The sequence below is a fragment of the Dipodomys ordii genome, unplaced genomic scaffold, assembly GCF_000151885.1.
Source record: "Dipodomys ordii isolate 6190 unplaced genomic scaffold, Dord_2.0 Scaffold1, whole genome shotgun sequence".
Classification (NCBI taxonomy): Eukaryota; Metazoa; Chordata; class Mammalia; order Rodentia; family Heteromyidae; genus Dipodomys; species Dipodomys ordii.
The window spans coordinates 22,265,748-22,283,763 of NW_012267217.1; the positions used below are offsets into that span (position 1 = coordinate 22,265,748).

At 37.1% G+C, this 18,016-nt stretch overlaps 1 protein-coding gene across 1 annotated transcript in view; it reads left to right on the plus strand.

Moving 5' to 3' along the window:
• Positions 1 to 8,990, plus strand: part of Dnajc15 (DnaJ (Hsp40) homolog, subfamily C, member 15) — a 59,426-nt gene extending 50,436 nt beyond the window's left edge. The window contains exon 6 of the mRNA XM_013012318.1: positions 8,771 to 8,990. Within this exon, the coding sequence (XP_012867772.1) occupies positions 8,771 to 8,841 (71 nt within the window). The 3' untranslated portion in view covers positions 8,842 to 8,990. The remainder of the gene's footprint in view (positions 1 to 8,770) is intronic.
• Positions 8,991 to 18,016: the final 9,026 nt, after the last annotated feature.

Sequence of the window (18,016 nt, forward strand, 5' to 3'; positions counted from 1 at the left end):
AGACTGCTTACCAGTTGAGCAGCTGGTTGTGAGTTTAGTTGTGGTGGTGTGTCCTGCAGTTTTGCCCAGGCCTGCATGGACTACAACATTGTATGGTGGTGGTTGATGTTGTTAAAAAAATGTTTTAAAAAATGTATTGTGAAGGTGACGTACAGAGGAGTCACAGTTACATAAGTAAGGTAATGAGTATATTTCTTTTTGAACAGTGTTACCCCCCTCATTTTTTCCTCCTTTGCCTCTCCCCAACTCCCCTTCTCCCCCAAGTAGTAAAGTTCATTTCCAACTAAGTGTCTAGTGAATATTACTGTTGGATTGGTTCACCCTTTGTCCCACTGTTTCTGTAAGTCCCCTTTCTTTCCCCAAATCAGATAAACTTCAAAACAGCGACAACAGGGAGTAAAACAAAAGGGGTGGGTGGAGGGAGAAAGACATAAATGCAAACAGTACAGTAAAAACAACAACAACAACAAAACACCCTCTTCTTTCCATTTCTTGGAATTCATTTCTATAAGAATCATTTTACATTGCCCAATTCATAAGGAGATGGAAAGACTTGGAAAAAATTATATTAAGAGAAACATGATTCCCCTCATTTGTAATAACTAGAATATGTCTAGGATATTCTTAGCGGAGCATCACAATGGCTGCTCAATAGTGATGTGGATATGACCATATAAAATGAGGCTTATCAAAATGAACTCCAAGAAGCAAGAGGTTTTTTAAAAAAATTATTATTGTATGAGTTTTGACCCTAGGCCTCAAGAAATATTGCAGTCTCAGCTATTACCCTGTTAGAACCTCAAGGCCATCGTTTAAAGAACACCAGGCTCTTGAAGAGTGAAAAATCAAAGAGAGAGAGAGACAGACAGACAGACAGACAGAGATACAGAGAGACCTTGCAAAGGAGAAAGCTAAGATCCTAGTGAAGCCATACAGTTTAAAATCACCACCCAACTAATCCACAAATAGTGAGAATTCTCTTTTAACCATTGCTTTTTTTCATTATTTTTGGGTAGCTTCTTATGTAGAAAATAGACACTACGATGCTGCAGTAATAAGTTATTCACCAAAAAATAAACAATAGAGCAGAACAACTGGAGGGAGGGCAATTGTGGTTTCACTTACCGCCATCTTAGACATACTACATAGAGTGTTGAAAACCTGAGGAGAGTATGTTGTACAGAAATGGGGAAAGAGTAGATCAAGGAGAAGAAACACCTAGTATATAGTGCCTGAAATGAGAACACTATGCTTCTGGAAATAAGGAGGTCAGCTGGAGCACAGCAAGCAAAGGGGAGAGTGGAAGAATATATGACTGGAAAGGAAGTTGGAATCAAGTGGTTTGCAAGGCATACTAGGACTCAGGACTTTATTTTTAAGCATTAAGGGAATGTTACTACTTGATTTATGATATTGGAAGGCTACTTTGACAGCTATGGAGAAAATAGGGAGTCATGAGTAGAAGCAAAGATTTAGAAGAGAAAATTGTAGTAATCCAAGAAAGAATGATGCTGGTTTGGACTAGGGTTGTTTACAGTAGAGGAGGTAAGAAATAGGTTAATTCAGAACACACATTGAAGGGGGAAAGCCAAAGAAACTAGCAAATCACGGGCAGGAAAAGGTGAAGAAAGATAGCTCAGGTTTTTGGCTTAAGCACTGAGTAAAGAACAAGAGAACAGGTTACATTGAGGAATATGATCTGTGCAGTATCAGATATTCACATTGTAGCATGATATGTGCATGAAATCCCCTGTGCCTTGGTGAGGGCAGAATTGTTTTTGCTGAAAAATATTAAACAATGAATATTTGGCTTTTATCAGAAAGATGGTTCTAGTTATAATTATTTTGTTATTATTTATTTTTTTATTCCTGGGGTTTGAACTTAGGACTTTTTGCCTGCGAGGCTGGCACAATATTGTTAAGCTGTTCCTCTAGACCAGTTTTTGTTTTTGTTTTCTTTTTTACTGGTTATATTTGGGATAATGCCTTTCTTCTAGCCCAGTGAACCACAATCCTCCCAGATAACTATAGGCATGCGTCACAGCTGCCCAACTTAGTGGTAGTTCCCTTAATTCTGCCCTATCTATTGTATGTCTCAGAGCTATTAAAAGTTCCTGGGAGCACAGAACAAACCACTCTAGGTGAATGCTTGTTGTAGAGGCTTCTCATTGCATCCATACTCTTTATTTCTTCATTATGCTTCAGACAATGTATGTTATTCTCACATAAATATATTCTCTTGAATATTTAAAAATATGAGCCAAGAGAGATTAAAATGTGTGCACATTTCTTTTGAAAGAAAAAAAGGGGAAAGGAAAAAAAGGGAAGAAAAGGAAGAAAAAAAAAGAAAAATCTTTGAATCACTCTGAAGGAAAAAATACACCATTATTTATTTTAAAAGAGTTCTCAGTTTGTATATATACACATATAGGAACACAAAATAAACTGGCTTTATTTTTATTTTGTTCAGTGGTGTTAGGTGGGCCTTGTACCTGCTTACCAGGTACCTACACTATACCACAAGCCTCTAGGTATTAAAATGCAATCATTAATTGTGATATTTATGAATTATTGTTGTATAGTAATGTCTTGCTGTGACATAGAAATATTGGTTTAAAATATATTGTATCCAGCAACTTCTTCATTTCTTTAAGGATTCTATGATTCTGTATTCAGATTCTTTTGTATCTACTTACTAAGACATGTTATTTATAAAGAACCATTTCTTTCTAATTCATATTTCTTTTGTATTAGGTTGGGAAGAAACACTTATTACAATTGCTAGCACCTCTGATATAGTGATAAGTAGGTATCTTTCAACATTTTACTACTAGGGTGTTATTTGCTGTATCTTCTTTAATCTGAAAAAATTCAAAGTTTTCTTTACTATGAATGTGTTTTGAATTTTCCATATTTATTGAAATAACATAAAATATCTGTTAATGATTCACATTGGTTTATATTTAAATGTTAAAAACCCAATCAATCTCTTATTTCTAATATAAACCTTACTTGGTCATAAGAAGTCTGATTAGATGCATGAACATTTTATTCATTTTTTCATCTATATTAACAAGAGATAGAAGTTTGGTTTCCTTTCTTCCTATTTTTTTCCTTATTCATCAATAAAATCTATCCAGGATTTTTATTTGTGGGGAGGTTTTTGGTTAAATATTCAATTTTGTAATAGATACAATGCTTTTTAAGTTTCCATTTCTTGTATTGGTTTTCACAGATTGTGTCTTCTGAGATTTGGCATTCACTTAGATTTTTTGGCAGTTTGACATGAAGTTAGTTTTTTAAGAAAGTAATTTTTGCTTTGTTGATTCTCTATTGAAAAATAATTTCTTTTGTGAAATTTCCTTAATAAAATAACTATTAAGAGGGATGGTGACCAACACTGAGTTTTCCCTAGTTGTGTCTGTTAGTGATTTCTAGCATAATTCTACAATGTGATCTGTAACACTGTTTAATATCTTTGTGGTAGAAGGCTTGTATTTTTTTCCTTAATCTTTGGTGGACTAAAAGCTTTTGTAAGTTGCATTTTATACATATATATATATATGTACATATGTATATATGTAAGTTGCATTATATATATATGTACATATGTATATATAAGCACCAATGTATATTAGATTATGCAGGAAAATACCACTATCTCAAGTAGCTACACTATTTTCTAAACACTGAATTTCTTTTTTATTTTAATTTTATTTGTGAACATACTGTACAGAGGGGTTACAATTACATGGGCAGGATAATGCGTACATTTCTTACCAAGCATTGCAGCCTCCTCCTTTGGTTTACCCTTCACATCCCTTCCCAGCCTCCCCCCTCCCCTCCAATCCCAAGCCTTCTCCTCCCCCCCTTTCCCCCCGCCCCTCCGGAACCGACGTTGTAAAGCTCTTTTTGGACATGACAACTTATACTTCTCGTTGTGGCATCAGGTCCACCTGTATCCTTAAACAACTGTTTTTTTCCCCCTCTCCTCCACAAGTTATACTGACATCAAATATAGTGAAAGCAGGGGTTATACTGTGGGGGAGGGACATACAAAGCAACAAAGAGATAATCTTATAAATGCGTTAGAAACACATGCATGAAAGAAAAAACATTAAAATACATGTCTAAGGGTTCATTTTCCTGACATCACATTATCTGACCTTTTCCGCTTGACTCATACATATACTAGATATTGCAAATAAGGGAAACCATGGGACCTATGTTTCTTTGGGCCTGGCTTACTTCACTTAATATAATTTTTTCCAAGTTTTTCCATTTCCTAACAAATGGGGCAATGTCATTCTTTCTGATGGAGGCATAGAATTCCATTGTGTATATATACCACATTTTCTTGATCCATTCATCTACTGAGGGGCATCTGGGTTGGTTCCATATCTTAGCTATGGTAAATAATGCTGCAATAAACATAGTTGTGCTGGTAGCTTTAGTGAGGTCTTGTTTGTAAACATTTGGGTAAATGCCCAAAAGTGGGATTGTTGGGTCATAGGGGAGTTCTATGTGAAGTCTTTTGAGGAACCTCCATACTGCTTTCCAAAGTGGTTGAACAAGTTTACATTCCCACCAACAATGAAGTAAGGTTCCTTTCTGTCCACATCCCCTCCAGCATCTGTTGTTGTTAGAGTTCTTGATTTTTGCCGTTCTAACTGGAGTGAGGTGGTATCTCAATGTTGTTTTGATTTGCATTTCTTTTATGGCTAGGGATGTTGAACATTTCTTCATGTGTCTATTGGCCATCCTTCTTTCTTCTTCAGAGAAGTTTCTCTTTAAGTCTTTCGCCCACTTGTTTATTGGGCAGTTGTTTCTTTGAGGATTTGTTGTTGGGGGGTTTAATTTTTTGAGTTCCAAGTATATTTTAGATATGAGACCCTTGTCCGTTGTATGGCTAGTAAAGATCTTCTCCCAATCCGTGGGCTTTCTATTGATCTTGCTAGCTATGTCATTTCCCCTGCAGAAGCTCTGCAACTTTATGCAGTCTCATTTGTCCAACCTTTCTTTGATTTGTTGTGTTTCCGGGTCTCTATTCAAAAAATTTCGGCCTGAGCCAAGGAGACCTAGGGTTTCTCCTATTCCATCCTGTAATGTTTTCAGAGTGTCTGCTTTGACTTCAAGGTCTTTGATCCATTTGGAGTTGATTCTGGTGCAGGGTGATATATAAGGATCTAGCTTTAGTTTTCTACATGTAGTTAACCAATTTTGCCAGCACCATTTATTGAAGAGGCTGTCTTTCTTCCATTCTATTGTTTTAGCTCCCTTATCGAAGATTAGATGGCTATAGGTCTGTAGGTTCATTTCTGAGTTTTCAATTCTATTCCATTGGTCCTGAGGTCTGTTCTTATGCCAATACCAAGCTGTTTTGATTACTATGGCTTTATAGTAGAGTTTGAATTTTGGTATTGATATTCCTCCAGCAGTTAAACACTGAATTTCTTAATGTACCTGACCATCATATGCTAGCATTAGTCCATGGAACACACTTCAAGTAGCATTGCTTATGATGATTTTAATCACTGAAATTTGTTGAGACTTGATTTATAGTCCTACTAGTTGGTCAGTTTCAGTGAGTATTCTATATGCAGTTTAAGAGAAGGTATATTTAGTACTTGCAAGGTTTAATGTTTAATGTAGTGTCAATTACAATCGAGGTTGCTCATGTTATTTAATTTTTTGTTTTTCCTGTTTTTCTCTTAAATTGTTCAATAAATTACTGAGAAAAGCATATTAAATTCTCCCACTGTGTGGATGTGTATGTTTTTTTTCCTTTTGATTCTTTCATTGTTTTCTTCAGAAGTTGTGAGGCTAAGTTATTAGGTATATTCAAATTTATACTTGCTTGTCTTACCAGTGGACTGACTGTGAACTACTGTGAAATACTTACTATTTGCACTTTCCCAAACTGTTTCTCATCTTATAATTTGTATAGCAATGCCATCATTTTAAAATTTGTGTATATTTTTCATTACTTAAAAACATTCTTTAACCAACAGTTAGCTTAATTTTTTATAATGTGATCATTTACATAGAATAAAATACATCCATTTAAATGTAGAGTTAGTTGAATTCTGATGCATTGTGGCCACTAATGTAAGATATAACCATTTCCATCCATTCCCAAAAGGTTCTTTGGTGGTACGTCCCTGCAGATCCCTTTTCACAGTTTGGCCAATCATTGCCTCTGCTTTGTATCACTGCAGATTAAATGTGTCTTTTCTAGAGTTTCATGAAAGTGGAATTGTGTAATATATACTATTTGGTGTATAATTTCCATAGGAGAAAATGCAGTTTAGAATGTTGGGTTCACACATGTACTTCCCTTATCTCCAGGATCTCGGCTAGAAAATCTGGAAGACTTGGTAGCCAGTGCTGTCATACTGCTCTTTGTATTTTATTCACCTCTCATGGTTGATGTCAGTAGAAGGGTATGTCTTATAAATAATAACTCAAGGTAGCTAGAAACAGAATTCTGGAGATGTAGAGTAGAAGCACAGATGTACAAAAATACTTAGAGCAAAGTTGAGTATTCAAAGTAAGTGGAATTCAGTGGACACCTCCAGAAAACAAAAAAGGGCTCAAAAATACAAGAGCATATTGTTTCCAGTAAGTACAGGGTACTCATCCAGTATTGTACTGTCATTTTAAAGCAAGGATGCAGTTAGTAGATGGATGGAAGGCCTGAAGGAGTAAATTCTACACTCGATCTGCTAGAGTGGCAGTGCCAACAGTTACAGAACTGTGCAGTCAGGGAAGCTTCTGCCTTATAGACCAGCACTACAACTGTGTGAGAAGCACACATTCTGACACCATTATGCTTCGCTTTTACATGCTAGCAGCAATAATCAAAAAGAAAGTCTTCTCAGCCTGCCAAGACTCACAAGAGTACTTCTAACTGATGGAAGCTAATTCGCATAAAAAAATAAGTGAAGGGAATATAGGAATTCAGTTTTTGTCTTAGAAACTTTTCCAAGTATTAGGAGATTGATTGGAAATTATGGCAGCCAATCCAAACTTTCTACCATGTACATAAATTGAAAATGCAGTACCCTTTTGACTTAAAGAGAATGAGAGGTAAAAATATTCAATGGTAATCTGAATAAATTTCTCCTTTTTTCCTCTAATAGTGCATCAATAAATATGCTTAATAAGACTCAATCTTCCATGCCTTTGATCTTTCACCAGCTGGTAAATGAGAATAAGATAGCCTATGACTTAAATACCCAGAATGCATATTCATTGATTTAAGTTTATGTTTGAGTACAATTAGTATTTTATTATTTTGTTCAACACAGAAAATGCCTAACATCTTGATAACTCTAAAAATATGAACAGCATCCAGGATTAACATGACCTATTCCAAGGTCATTTTAAGAGGTAATCATGAAATTAATTACTTTATAACCATGTGGGGTATGAGCTTTTGTTGTAATTCTTGTATTCAAGGACACTGATACATACCTTAAGTGCTTATAATAATTCAGATCTTGAATGAAAATGTCAAATGTTTTCCTCAAGGGCAAAGAGCTAAATATAGCTTTCTCTTTCTTCTACAATCCCTATTGGTTCTTCTGTTTTTCCTGCTTTCCTCTTCCTTCATCAGATGGGTTGTATGATATCAATAAAAGGTCTGAATAAGGTTGGGACAGTTTACAAAATTCTAGCTCTGTGTTTCTTTGGTCTGTTATTGAGTCCTTATGAGCTTTTCAGTTGCTATAGATGGTTTGCACTTAAAGAGAGAATATAAAATAAAAGCAAACACAAAGAGACTGGTGACCTGTAATATGATTGTTAGCATAAGCATCAAACAATGACAATATTTAGGGCTAGAAAACAGAAGGATATGATGTTTAAATAGCTTTAATGTGACAGTTTGGGGCTAGTATTTTTGAATGTGGAGTAGATACTGGTTGTGATTTATAATGATCCTGCATTTGAAATTCCCCTCAATTTTCCTCTTACTGTTTGCAGTAGAAAGAATTCATTGCAAAGAACTCTTAAAAAGAACTGACTTAATTTTCCTTTAGAACACTAAATCCAAAATGACACTATAAATATTCTTATAAGGTCATTTCAGAGAATGGAGAATTTCCTCTGATATTTTTGCTATCCCTCTTTTATTAATATTCATTAATTCATCTATATCAGTGTAACATTATATTATTGTATAATTGCCTTTTTAAACACATATATTTCTTTGTGTGAAATTGTAAGACTTTTAAAAAAGCCTTTCAGAGACTCCTTGCATTGATTTACCTTCCTATTAAAGATTTGATTATACCTTGTTCTTAAAAAAAAGTCTTAGACTAAAAAACTAAAACCTTTTACTTTGTTTACCTAACTATCCACCTCATATCAGGAAGCTCTGTGGTCAAATGTCGGATTGGGCGCCCCAGAGGTGGTGATATATCAGACCTATAATCCCAGCATTTGGGAATAGAGACAGGAGGATTATGAGAGCCCAGCCTGTGCTGGCAATCATGTCTTTAAAAAAGAAAAGTGGTTTTCAGATTATTCTTGATCAAGTTTCTTACTGCTTTCCTAGATGTATTGTTTGGATTTCCCAGTTTGGAAATCTCTAATATTCAGTTAAAGAAATTTATGTGCTTTGGTTCCTAACAAGTATATAGACTTATTTGTCAGAGGATAAATGTGTGGGAGAACCAGAATTATATTTTTTTTTCCTATACCGAGTACTTAAGAAGATGTTAGTAATGAATGGTGTTAACCCATGTATTTTTCTTTGTCCTCTTAGGTGGATCTCCATACTTAGCAACCAAAATAAATGAAGCCAAAGACCTGTTAGAAGCAACCTCCAAACATTGATTGATGTTCAAGGATTACACAAAAGGGGGAAATGTGGGACTTCTAAACTGTGGTGTTAATTTCCACTCACATATTGACTATAATCTTTTCCTCCATCTTTAAGATACGTAGCAATAAAAGATTAATTGCCTTGCTTTTTAAATTTCAAAGAAGCATGTATGTTTTATACCTGATATTTTTCCTTATTTTCTGTGTGATATTAATACTTTGAAAGATTCCTTGATAATATTAGTCCTCAAAGTGCCCACTATCTACACACCCAGACTCACATACTCATTCTGACCATCATGAGTGCAACTAGGATTTGTGGGTGATGAGAAGACATTTTCTTGCTGCTTATATTTGTACCCTAATTATCCCTTGTTAAAGAATTTTGAGGTTCTGCCTATTTAAGGTGCTTTAGATGATTTGAAAGCAAAAAGTGGCTGCCACCTCATGGGAAAATATTTGAAATATAATTTACTAAGTGGTGATTTGTAAAGTAATGGTTAGGACTTGTTAAAGAATTCTGCTCTCCTTGAGACCCTATAGCTAAAGCATGAGAACTTAGAGAGCCACTAAAATGATTAAAGATTTACCAAATGAGCCCTATGAGGAAAGACTGAAAAAAGCTAGGAGAAATCTGAGGAGTATATATTTAATGATAGTCTTCCTGTGATTTATATTTATTAAATTATTTATTCTGCAAATATTTATTGACTACATATGATGTGTAAAGCTCTATAATGGGTCCTCAGAGAGTTACAAGTATGAACTACTCATGGATCCTATCACCCTGAAGAATTTATAGAGAGAGAAAAAGGATAAATCATATAATAATGATTATTATTAGGGGAGGCTCAGATGATATGTACAAGTTCAAAAGAAGAAAAAAAAAACATTGTAAAGCTCAGCTCATTGGGTGGCTTCATGGGACAAATGGCTTTTAAAATTAATAAAAACCTAGCAAGCATAAAGTCCTGAGTTAAAACCCAGAAATGTACAAAAACATACACCAAAAAATACTACCTTCTATTATATGATCTTAGCAAGTTACTTAATTTGCAAGTCTGTAACCCTCATTTACAGAGAAAATAATCCTACCTAATAAGGTGTTACAAGGAATAAGAAAGTGAAAACCATTTAGTCATATAGTCAGATGTTCAGAAAATAAATTATTCGTTCACTGCCCTGTTTAAGAATACCTTGGATTAAAGTTTCTTGTACTCTTCAGTCTGTAGTTTGGGTAAAACATGAAGGAGCTATCTCAACCTTATTCTCCTCAGCGCCCACGGGGACTGGGGTAATCACAACATATGTCTGCAAGGTGGTGCAACTGGTTGTTGGCTGGAAGCTCAGTTTCTCTCTGTATAGGCTTCTCCACAGGGCTGCTGAAACAGCCTTAGTAGCCACTGAAATAGCTATCCAAGAAATAGGAAGTTTATGTAGGTCTAGAACCTATTAGGGCATTACTTTTGCATATATAGCTGGCCTAAGAGTTACAGAGCCTGCCTGTTTAACAAAGGGAAATGATTGCCAAATCAAATCACTTAAGATACTAAATTTAAGAAAAAAAATTAGCCATGGTGGGCATAGGGTCCACATCTGCAATCCGTCATGAGAAGCTTAGGCTAGCCCGGTGATTTAGCAAGACCTTGTCTCAAATTTAACCTTCAGAAGGGCTGGGGATATATCTCAGTGATGGAATGCTTGCTTAGCACATACAGTGCCCTGGGTTCAGTCTTCAGTACTGCAAAAATAAGTCATGTATAATTTAGCTACAAGTACTTGAAGTATAAGTTTAGAAAGTTTCAGATGACAGGACTATTTTGGGCAGATATTAATTTAGTAATTCCGTAAATGGCAGTATCTTTATAAAATTGGATTCTGACCAAGTATCCACCCTTCTTATTATCTATAAAAAGCTTATTTGAATGGTTACCTGTCCTCGGGAAAGATTGCTTTTACATATTTGCCATCCTTGCATATTCTGCTTAATTAGCTCTGTTGAAACTGCAGTTTCTGTGTATTCTCACATTTTAGTCTGAGGATACAGGAAAGGCCTTTTAAAAACAGTGACTTTACAGAGAAAATTTAAAAGAGCTGGGTGCCAGTGGCTCACACCTGTAAATCCTAGCTACTTAGGAGGCTGAGATCTGAGGATAATTGTAGTTCAAAGACAGTTTGTGGAGGAAAGTCTGTGTGACTCTTATCTCCACTAAATTAAAAAAAAAAGCCAGAAGTAGAGGTATGGCTTAAGTAGAAGGGCACTACCCTTGAACAAAATAAGCTTAGGTTCAGTATCCAGGCCCTGAGTTCAAGCCCCAGGACTGGCCACACACTGAAAGAAAGGTTGTGTTACTTGGTTACCCAGCGGAGCCATTAGAAATGACAAACTCTATGTGAAGAAATATTTTGGTTGTCATGGGTAACCTTGAACACAGAAAAACTTTTAGTGACTTTAAACGCATTTTGGAACTAGCTTAAGAGAATTAGATGACATTCGTGGGAGGAAATGAATCAGCTAGGCCTTTAATGTAAAAAATATGACGTCTCTCTGACTCAGCCAGCTTAGGATGAGCTACAGAGACAGCAGTTCCTAGGAAGTTAAATATCCAGGTCAGCTGCCTCATCTCACACAGTGAAAACCACATGTGTCCCCAGGCACTGTCCCTTTCCTGGCTGCTGCTCTGTAACATGAGCCTCTAGCTACTAGAGGACCAGAGGAGAGTAAGGAAACTCAGCCATATCCTCCTTCCTTCTAATGGAAAAGCAACTCAAAGAGCAAATCCTATTAACACAAGATCAGTATCATCTTGTCAAAAACCATTTGTGAGTTATGAACCAAATTTTTATCTATAGTAGAATTTTATATACATTAGGAAATTAGAAATTTTGTTAGCATAATTTATGAGCTCAAAAAGTTGAGAAGGTTCTCTGGACCCAGTTTTTATAGATGGAATCTAAGTGATCTGGATCATTGCCTACCAGCAAAATTGCTAAGGCATGGTAGACAAAGAAAATGTTCCCTCTAATGATTTTTATGAGCTGAGTAGCTATTGTTCCCAACTGAGTGCTCCTTTCCTCTTTTCATTGTTGCTGAGCAAAAGAATTTATAAAAAGCTCTTAAAAAAAAAAAAAACCCTGCTCAGTTGAAATGCAAGTTCATTATGTAGTGTTCATTTCTCTTCCTGCCATAATAACCCTTCCTCTGGTCTACGCAAAAATGTCTGGCATCACCAGCTAATATCTTGAGTCTGAACAGATCATTTTATAGATATAGAAATATAGATATGCAATCTCCAATATTTACATGGAGTTTAATTTCAAATGGGCAGAATACAATCATTCAGGCTACGTGTTGGTCCTATATTTCAAATTAGTACCTCAATTTCTAAGGGGAAAATGCTTCCTGGAAAATTAAATCAACAGGTTGAAATACTAATTTATTAATATTAGGTAAGGGCTGGGAAGGTGGCTCAGTGGTAGAGTGCTTGCCTTGCATGCATGAGGCCCTGGGTTCGATTCCTCAGCACCACATAAGCAAAAAAGAAAAAAGCCAAAAGTGGCGCTGTGGTTCAAGTGGTAGAGTGCTAGCCTTGAGCTGAAGAGCTGAGGGATAGCACCCAGGCCCGGAGTTCAGGCCCCACGACCGGACCCCCCCAAAAAAATATTAGCTAAGTTATAATATTCTAAATGCCAAGAAACTACACAGTTAATTTTCATAAACTCGATACTTGAGTAATAACTCATTTTTGTTAAATAGCTGGACCAAACTTTCTATGTACATTATCTCCTAATTTTCATAGCTAACTAAATAGATGACTACACTATTTGAAATGAACCTTTTTGAATATACGTGCCTTTGTAAAAAAAAAAGGGCACAGAGTTTGGGAACTTTTCTAAGATTGCAACTTTTGGAGTGGTATGAACAGGATCCACAGTGTTTCATTTGAATACAGGCTCCTTACCTATCGGTTATATTGCACTAATGCAGTGTATGGGAAGCAGCAAGTGAAAGGGGCTTAAATGGCTTCTGGCTCCTTCTCTGATGCTTCTGACCTTGGGTCATAAATGGAATATAACCTCATGGAAGGATCTAGTGTCTTGTACATCATAAGCAAAGGCTAATGTCTAATTCTGGCCTGAAAACATGTGACATTCCTCTGGGTATACATAGCCATAAAGTTTGGTAGTGTAGATAGCTGTGACTTACTTGGCTCGAGGAAACTCTGGTGAGAATTTAATTGAAATATTCATGATGAATGCATTTAAGGAGAATATCTAGAGCAGGGTTCAGAAGAGAGCTCATAAGAGGGAAGCCACTGACTGAGAAAGAAATGAAGAAATAGTTCAGTATGTTAACAGTGAAAACAAGAAGACAGGTGACACACCATATAGCCAATGAAAGAAACTATGGCTAAAGAGTACAACTGAGGGGCCGGGAATGTGGCTTAGTGATAAGAGTGCTTGCCTACCATGCATGGTAAGTCTAGTAAGCCTGGTGCTTACTAGACTGGAGCTGTACCACTTGGTCCACACCTCCAGCCTGTCTTTTTGCCTGTTATTTTGGCCATGAAATCTAGCAGACTTTTTTGCCTGGGCTAGCATTGAACCTGGATACTCCAGATCTTAGCCTCTTGAGTAGCTGGGATTAAAAGTGTGAGCTACCAGCCCCTGGCCTTTAGAAGAACTTGTTGAAATTGTTTCTACCTGGAGATCTAACTGAGTAGTAGAGGCCCTGGCCTAGAATGCACAAGATGTGAGTTTGCAGTCACCAACACCACACACAAAATAGATTAAAAATTGTTTTGCATTATTACTAATTGTAGACTAGATTATTTGCCCATGCCATACTTTTATCACAAACTCAAACTTTGCACAATTCCATGATTGTCTAGTGGAATTGGTGCAACTTTTTAGGTGGTAATCACAAAAAGGAGAATGTCCACCTGTCATCTTGGCTCCTCAAGAATTGCTGTTTACAGTGGGCTCATCGAGAATTGAACTTCATTGTAGCCTTGTTGGGAATATGGAAAAGAATGAAAGCCACAGGACTGCTCAGTCAGTCTTGGTAAGAACTGGATGATTCTTCATAAGCAAAAATAGCTTGAAATATATGTATAGACTCACCAGTCCATCTTTAGCCAACCAAATGTTGTATGATAGCCCTTTCTCCAAAGCAGAGATGGAATGCCTCCATTTCACAAATGTATTTCCGTTTTGGAACCAGCAGATTCCAAGTCCTGTTTTTATATAACCTTATTCTTTGACTTTTTGAAAAGTTGGTTTTGGTTCTATATGTAAAGCCATTGTATTACCAATTCAGCATTACTTGAACCATTTGCCATTACAGAAAAAGAAATACCTATTTGTATTTTAATAAAACTGGTATAAAAGCAAGGCATTTTCTTTGTTGCTGTTTTTGTTTTCTTTGTCTTGTTTGTTCATTTATCTGTCTTTGGGAGGGCACAGAAATGAAGGGACAAAGTGTGAGCAAATGCAGCAGGGGTACTCACTGGATACTATGTTCTAAATGAACTATATGATTTGTGTGTGGGGATAGAAGGAAAAACATGGGAGAGCATGAGGGAAGTGGTGAAACTGTCCAAAAAGGAACGTACTCTACCTGACATATGCAACTGTAATCCCTCTGTACATCACCTTTATAATAATAAAAATAAATAAAATTGGTATAGGAAGAAACAGAGTATGTTTCTAACTCCTTGGGAGTAAAATTCACACCAGAATTGTGAGCTCTGTGAAAATCACATACAGGTGCATTCCAGACCAGATTTTGGTATTATCATTTCTCCATTCCTGGACTGTTACTGCTTTTAGCCTGTTGTTCCGTGAGTATGACTGATCAAGAGATGACTTTAGAATCCTTTACCTGGTGGTTTCTTTGCCTCTGGAGTAGAATGAGATCTAGTGACATGTGTGTCTGTGATGAGAAGGGAGATTTGCATGGCATAGTCTACTGCTGCACTCTACTTGGATCTGAATTATGCATCAATCTTGGGCTCTTTGGTATTAGACATTTCATTTACCTTCTACTCTTTCACTTTGTACTTTCCTATATGTTCTATTCCTATTTGGGCTTTTCCCCTAATAAACAGGTATTCTGTTTTCCCTTTAAGCCAAGAAGTGAAAGTGTAGATAAAATATAAATAAGTGAAATGAATTGCTGGTATGTTTGCTTTGATTTAAAAATCATAAACTGTAGGATACATAAAAATCTATGTAATTTTCCCGGTACAGTTAAAATAAAATCTGACTTGCCAAAATTGAATTTATACTCAATTTTTCTCCTGTAGAATTCTTGAAGAATAGCTTGTGTGTTAGATAATTTCATCTCCATTGTGAGCTCTTTATCCAAGGACGATATGAGTCTTTTCTCTGTTTTACACCTCCTTGTATTTCATAAGATGCCTCATGCCTTATTTGTCCCTCAAGACAAGTTATTGACTGCTTTGTCCCTTGAGACAACAGCAGGAAACAAAAATCACAAAAATGTGGCCTTTTTTTGGAAATGTGAATGTTTACATTTCATAGTAAAATAAGGAAGAGAGAAAACCTAGAAATCAGTCCAACAATTCCCTTCAAAGTGATTTTTGTACCTTTCTTGTAATGCAAATACCATAGAGAAGTATCTGGTTCCTTGGTTGGTTTCCTTATTTCTGGGCTCAGGTGTCTTCTATGAATTGTTGGCCTAAAAGAATTTTACACATGGGCCTTGGTAATAGGAGTAGAGTGCACACAACTGTCACCCCAGAATATGTTATTGAGGATGGCTGTACACGTGAATCCCACACTGGAGCCTGCACTGAAGAGAAAGTGAGAAAGGCCAGCATAGTATTCAACTTCCAAAAGGGGGAGAGTCCAGACAGAGGCATTCTCTGTTTCTCCCCTCTGCCCTTTCATCTCTCCTCAGGTCTCATGTATGAGTCACACACGGAGAAAGATTCATGTATACATATCTTGGCTTTGTTTTGATTGGTTGAGACAGGTCTCATTCTATAGTCCAAGCTGGCCTCAAACTCAAAATCCTCCCGCCACACTCTCGAGTGCTGGGATTTCATGCAGGCACTACCACACCTAATACCCTATGTTTGTGTGTGTGCACATGTGGATAAATGCCATACTAGGGCTTGAATTCAGGACCTGGACACTGTCCCTTAAGCTCTTTTGCTCAGGGCTGATGTTAAGCCACATCTCCACTTCCTAGTGATAACATCTTAATGGTATATGCACTGAGTTGGCACAGAATATGATGTACTTTCCTACTTGCCCAGGAAGGGTCACATGTTGCTGTGGCTGCCAACCTGTTACCATCTGTGTTCAAATCCACAGCAGAAGGAGAACTGGTGGCATTAGGCTAGTATAGAATCAAGGGTCAATCTACCATAAAATGGGAACTTGAATTTGTTCTGTCAGAGGAGGAATGTATTTTTCAGAGCAGTCTTTTGAATTAATAACAGACTCACACAGCGAGCATGTCCTATTGGACTCTGATGGGATTTGTGTAGAGGGCATTCATTTTCTGTACATATATAATTGTGAACATACTACCACGATATGAAACCATGCAATAATATATATGGTGTGTGAGAAGTTAAGAAATTTGTAAGAAATTTAATGGAAGGGAAAATCAGAGAAAACCTGAGAAGAGACAGAGCTGATGTAATTGTTCAGTTTCTTGCTCAGAATATATGTGTATACACTCAAGGAGGTGATTTTAATGTGTTACCATTTCCTTTTTGGACTAATTTTTTAATAGAGCATGAATGTCCAGAGGGCAGATTCTCAGGCCTACTGTGACACTTAAAAATGCCCTCTGCTGGTTCCACTTTATCCCTTAGGTCTCTGAGTGAAGTCTTTGGTGTCTGCAGGGCAGGAGGTCACTTGTATGTAATAAGATCATGGAAGTCAGGGCTGACAGTATCCTGAGGAAAGGGTAGTCTGGCAGACAGATCCATTCCCACCTTAAACATGGACATCTAGTTAATCATGCATGATAATGGTTCGGTGCCTCATTCACCAGTGCTAGAGGGAACTGCTAAGAACAAATTGATCAACCAAAAAAATTAAAAAGAATTTTAGCATTTGGGTTAGTGACAAGGGTTGTGACTTTCTGAAGTAAATGGTGAAAGGTTTGGCAGTTGACTCTTGGCTTTAGGTTTTGTGTCTCCCAGTCCTAGCATCAACCATTTCTTGTTACAGAGGCAGCTGAGCCCAAGGCAGAGCTTTTGATCTTGCCTGTCTGAATGTTATAAATCCACAATAGCAGTGAAACCTTTCTCCTAAAAAGCCTGTATAGTTTGTCCTTGCCTATGTTTGACCTTTTATCCCATCTGTACCAGTTACACCTGCGTACATCCATCAGACACAGCTTTTGTCAGGGTAGTGGGACCGTTGTCTCGTGCCCTAGCCCTAGGTCTTGCAAAAGCTCTTGTGCTGGGCTCACACTCACCTGTTTATTCCCAGTGAGAGAGCCAGACCAATGAGAGGGGAGAGGGATGAAGAGGGGGTTATGCATGGCTGGGTCCCAGTTCCTCAATGACTGCTGTTGTTCCATGATGCTTTCTCCTTCTGTTTTCTTTCTCACTGTGTAACCTAGGTCACCCTTGAACTCAGGATCTCCCTGCCCTTCCTTCCTTAGGGGCACACCACCACTACACCCACTTAACAATTTTCTTTCAGACTTCAATACGTAATTCGAACAGTTCTGATTTTCCCATTTCACCTTCCAAGCTCAAATATTCACTCCACTTTGCAGGGGACTGTGAGATCTTCTATTTGTTTAAATCCACCCTGGGAAACATACTGTATCACATTGGCTTTCTATTTAGAGCTGTGTATAAGAGTTCATCAAGGAGAAGCACGTACTCCAAGGTTGTGAGATGCTTTGTGTCGGCTCCATGCTTCAAACCTTCCATGCTGATGGCTTAGCAACCCAGCGGCTGACGGCCTTGAAGCCAATTAGTACTTTTTTTTTTCTTCTGAGCCAGGTGCAAAGCTAACAGGTAACATCTGCAAGTGACTTGGGTCGCTCTAGTGGGATCTGCACACGTGTTTGATATGAAGATGTTTTTCACTTGACATAGTCATGTTTGGTTTTGTTCAGCCCCCACTCCATTCGGTAAACATACCCATCTGATCCACTTCCAGAGGAGAGACGTATGCTCGGGTTATA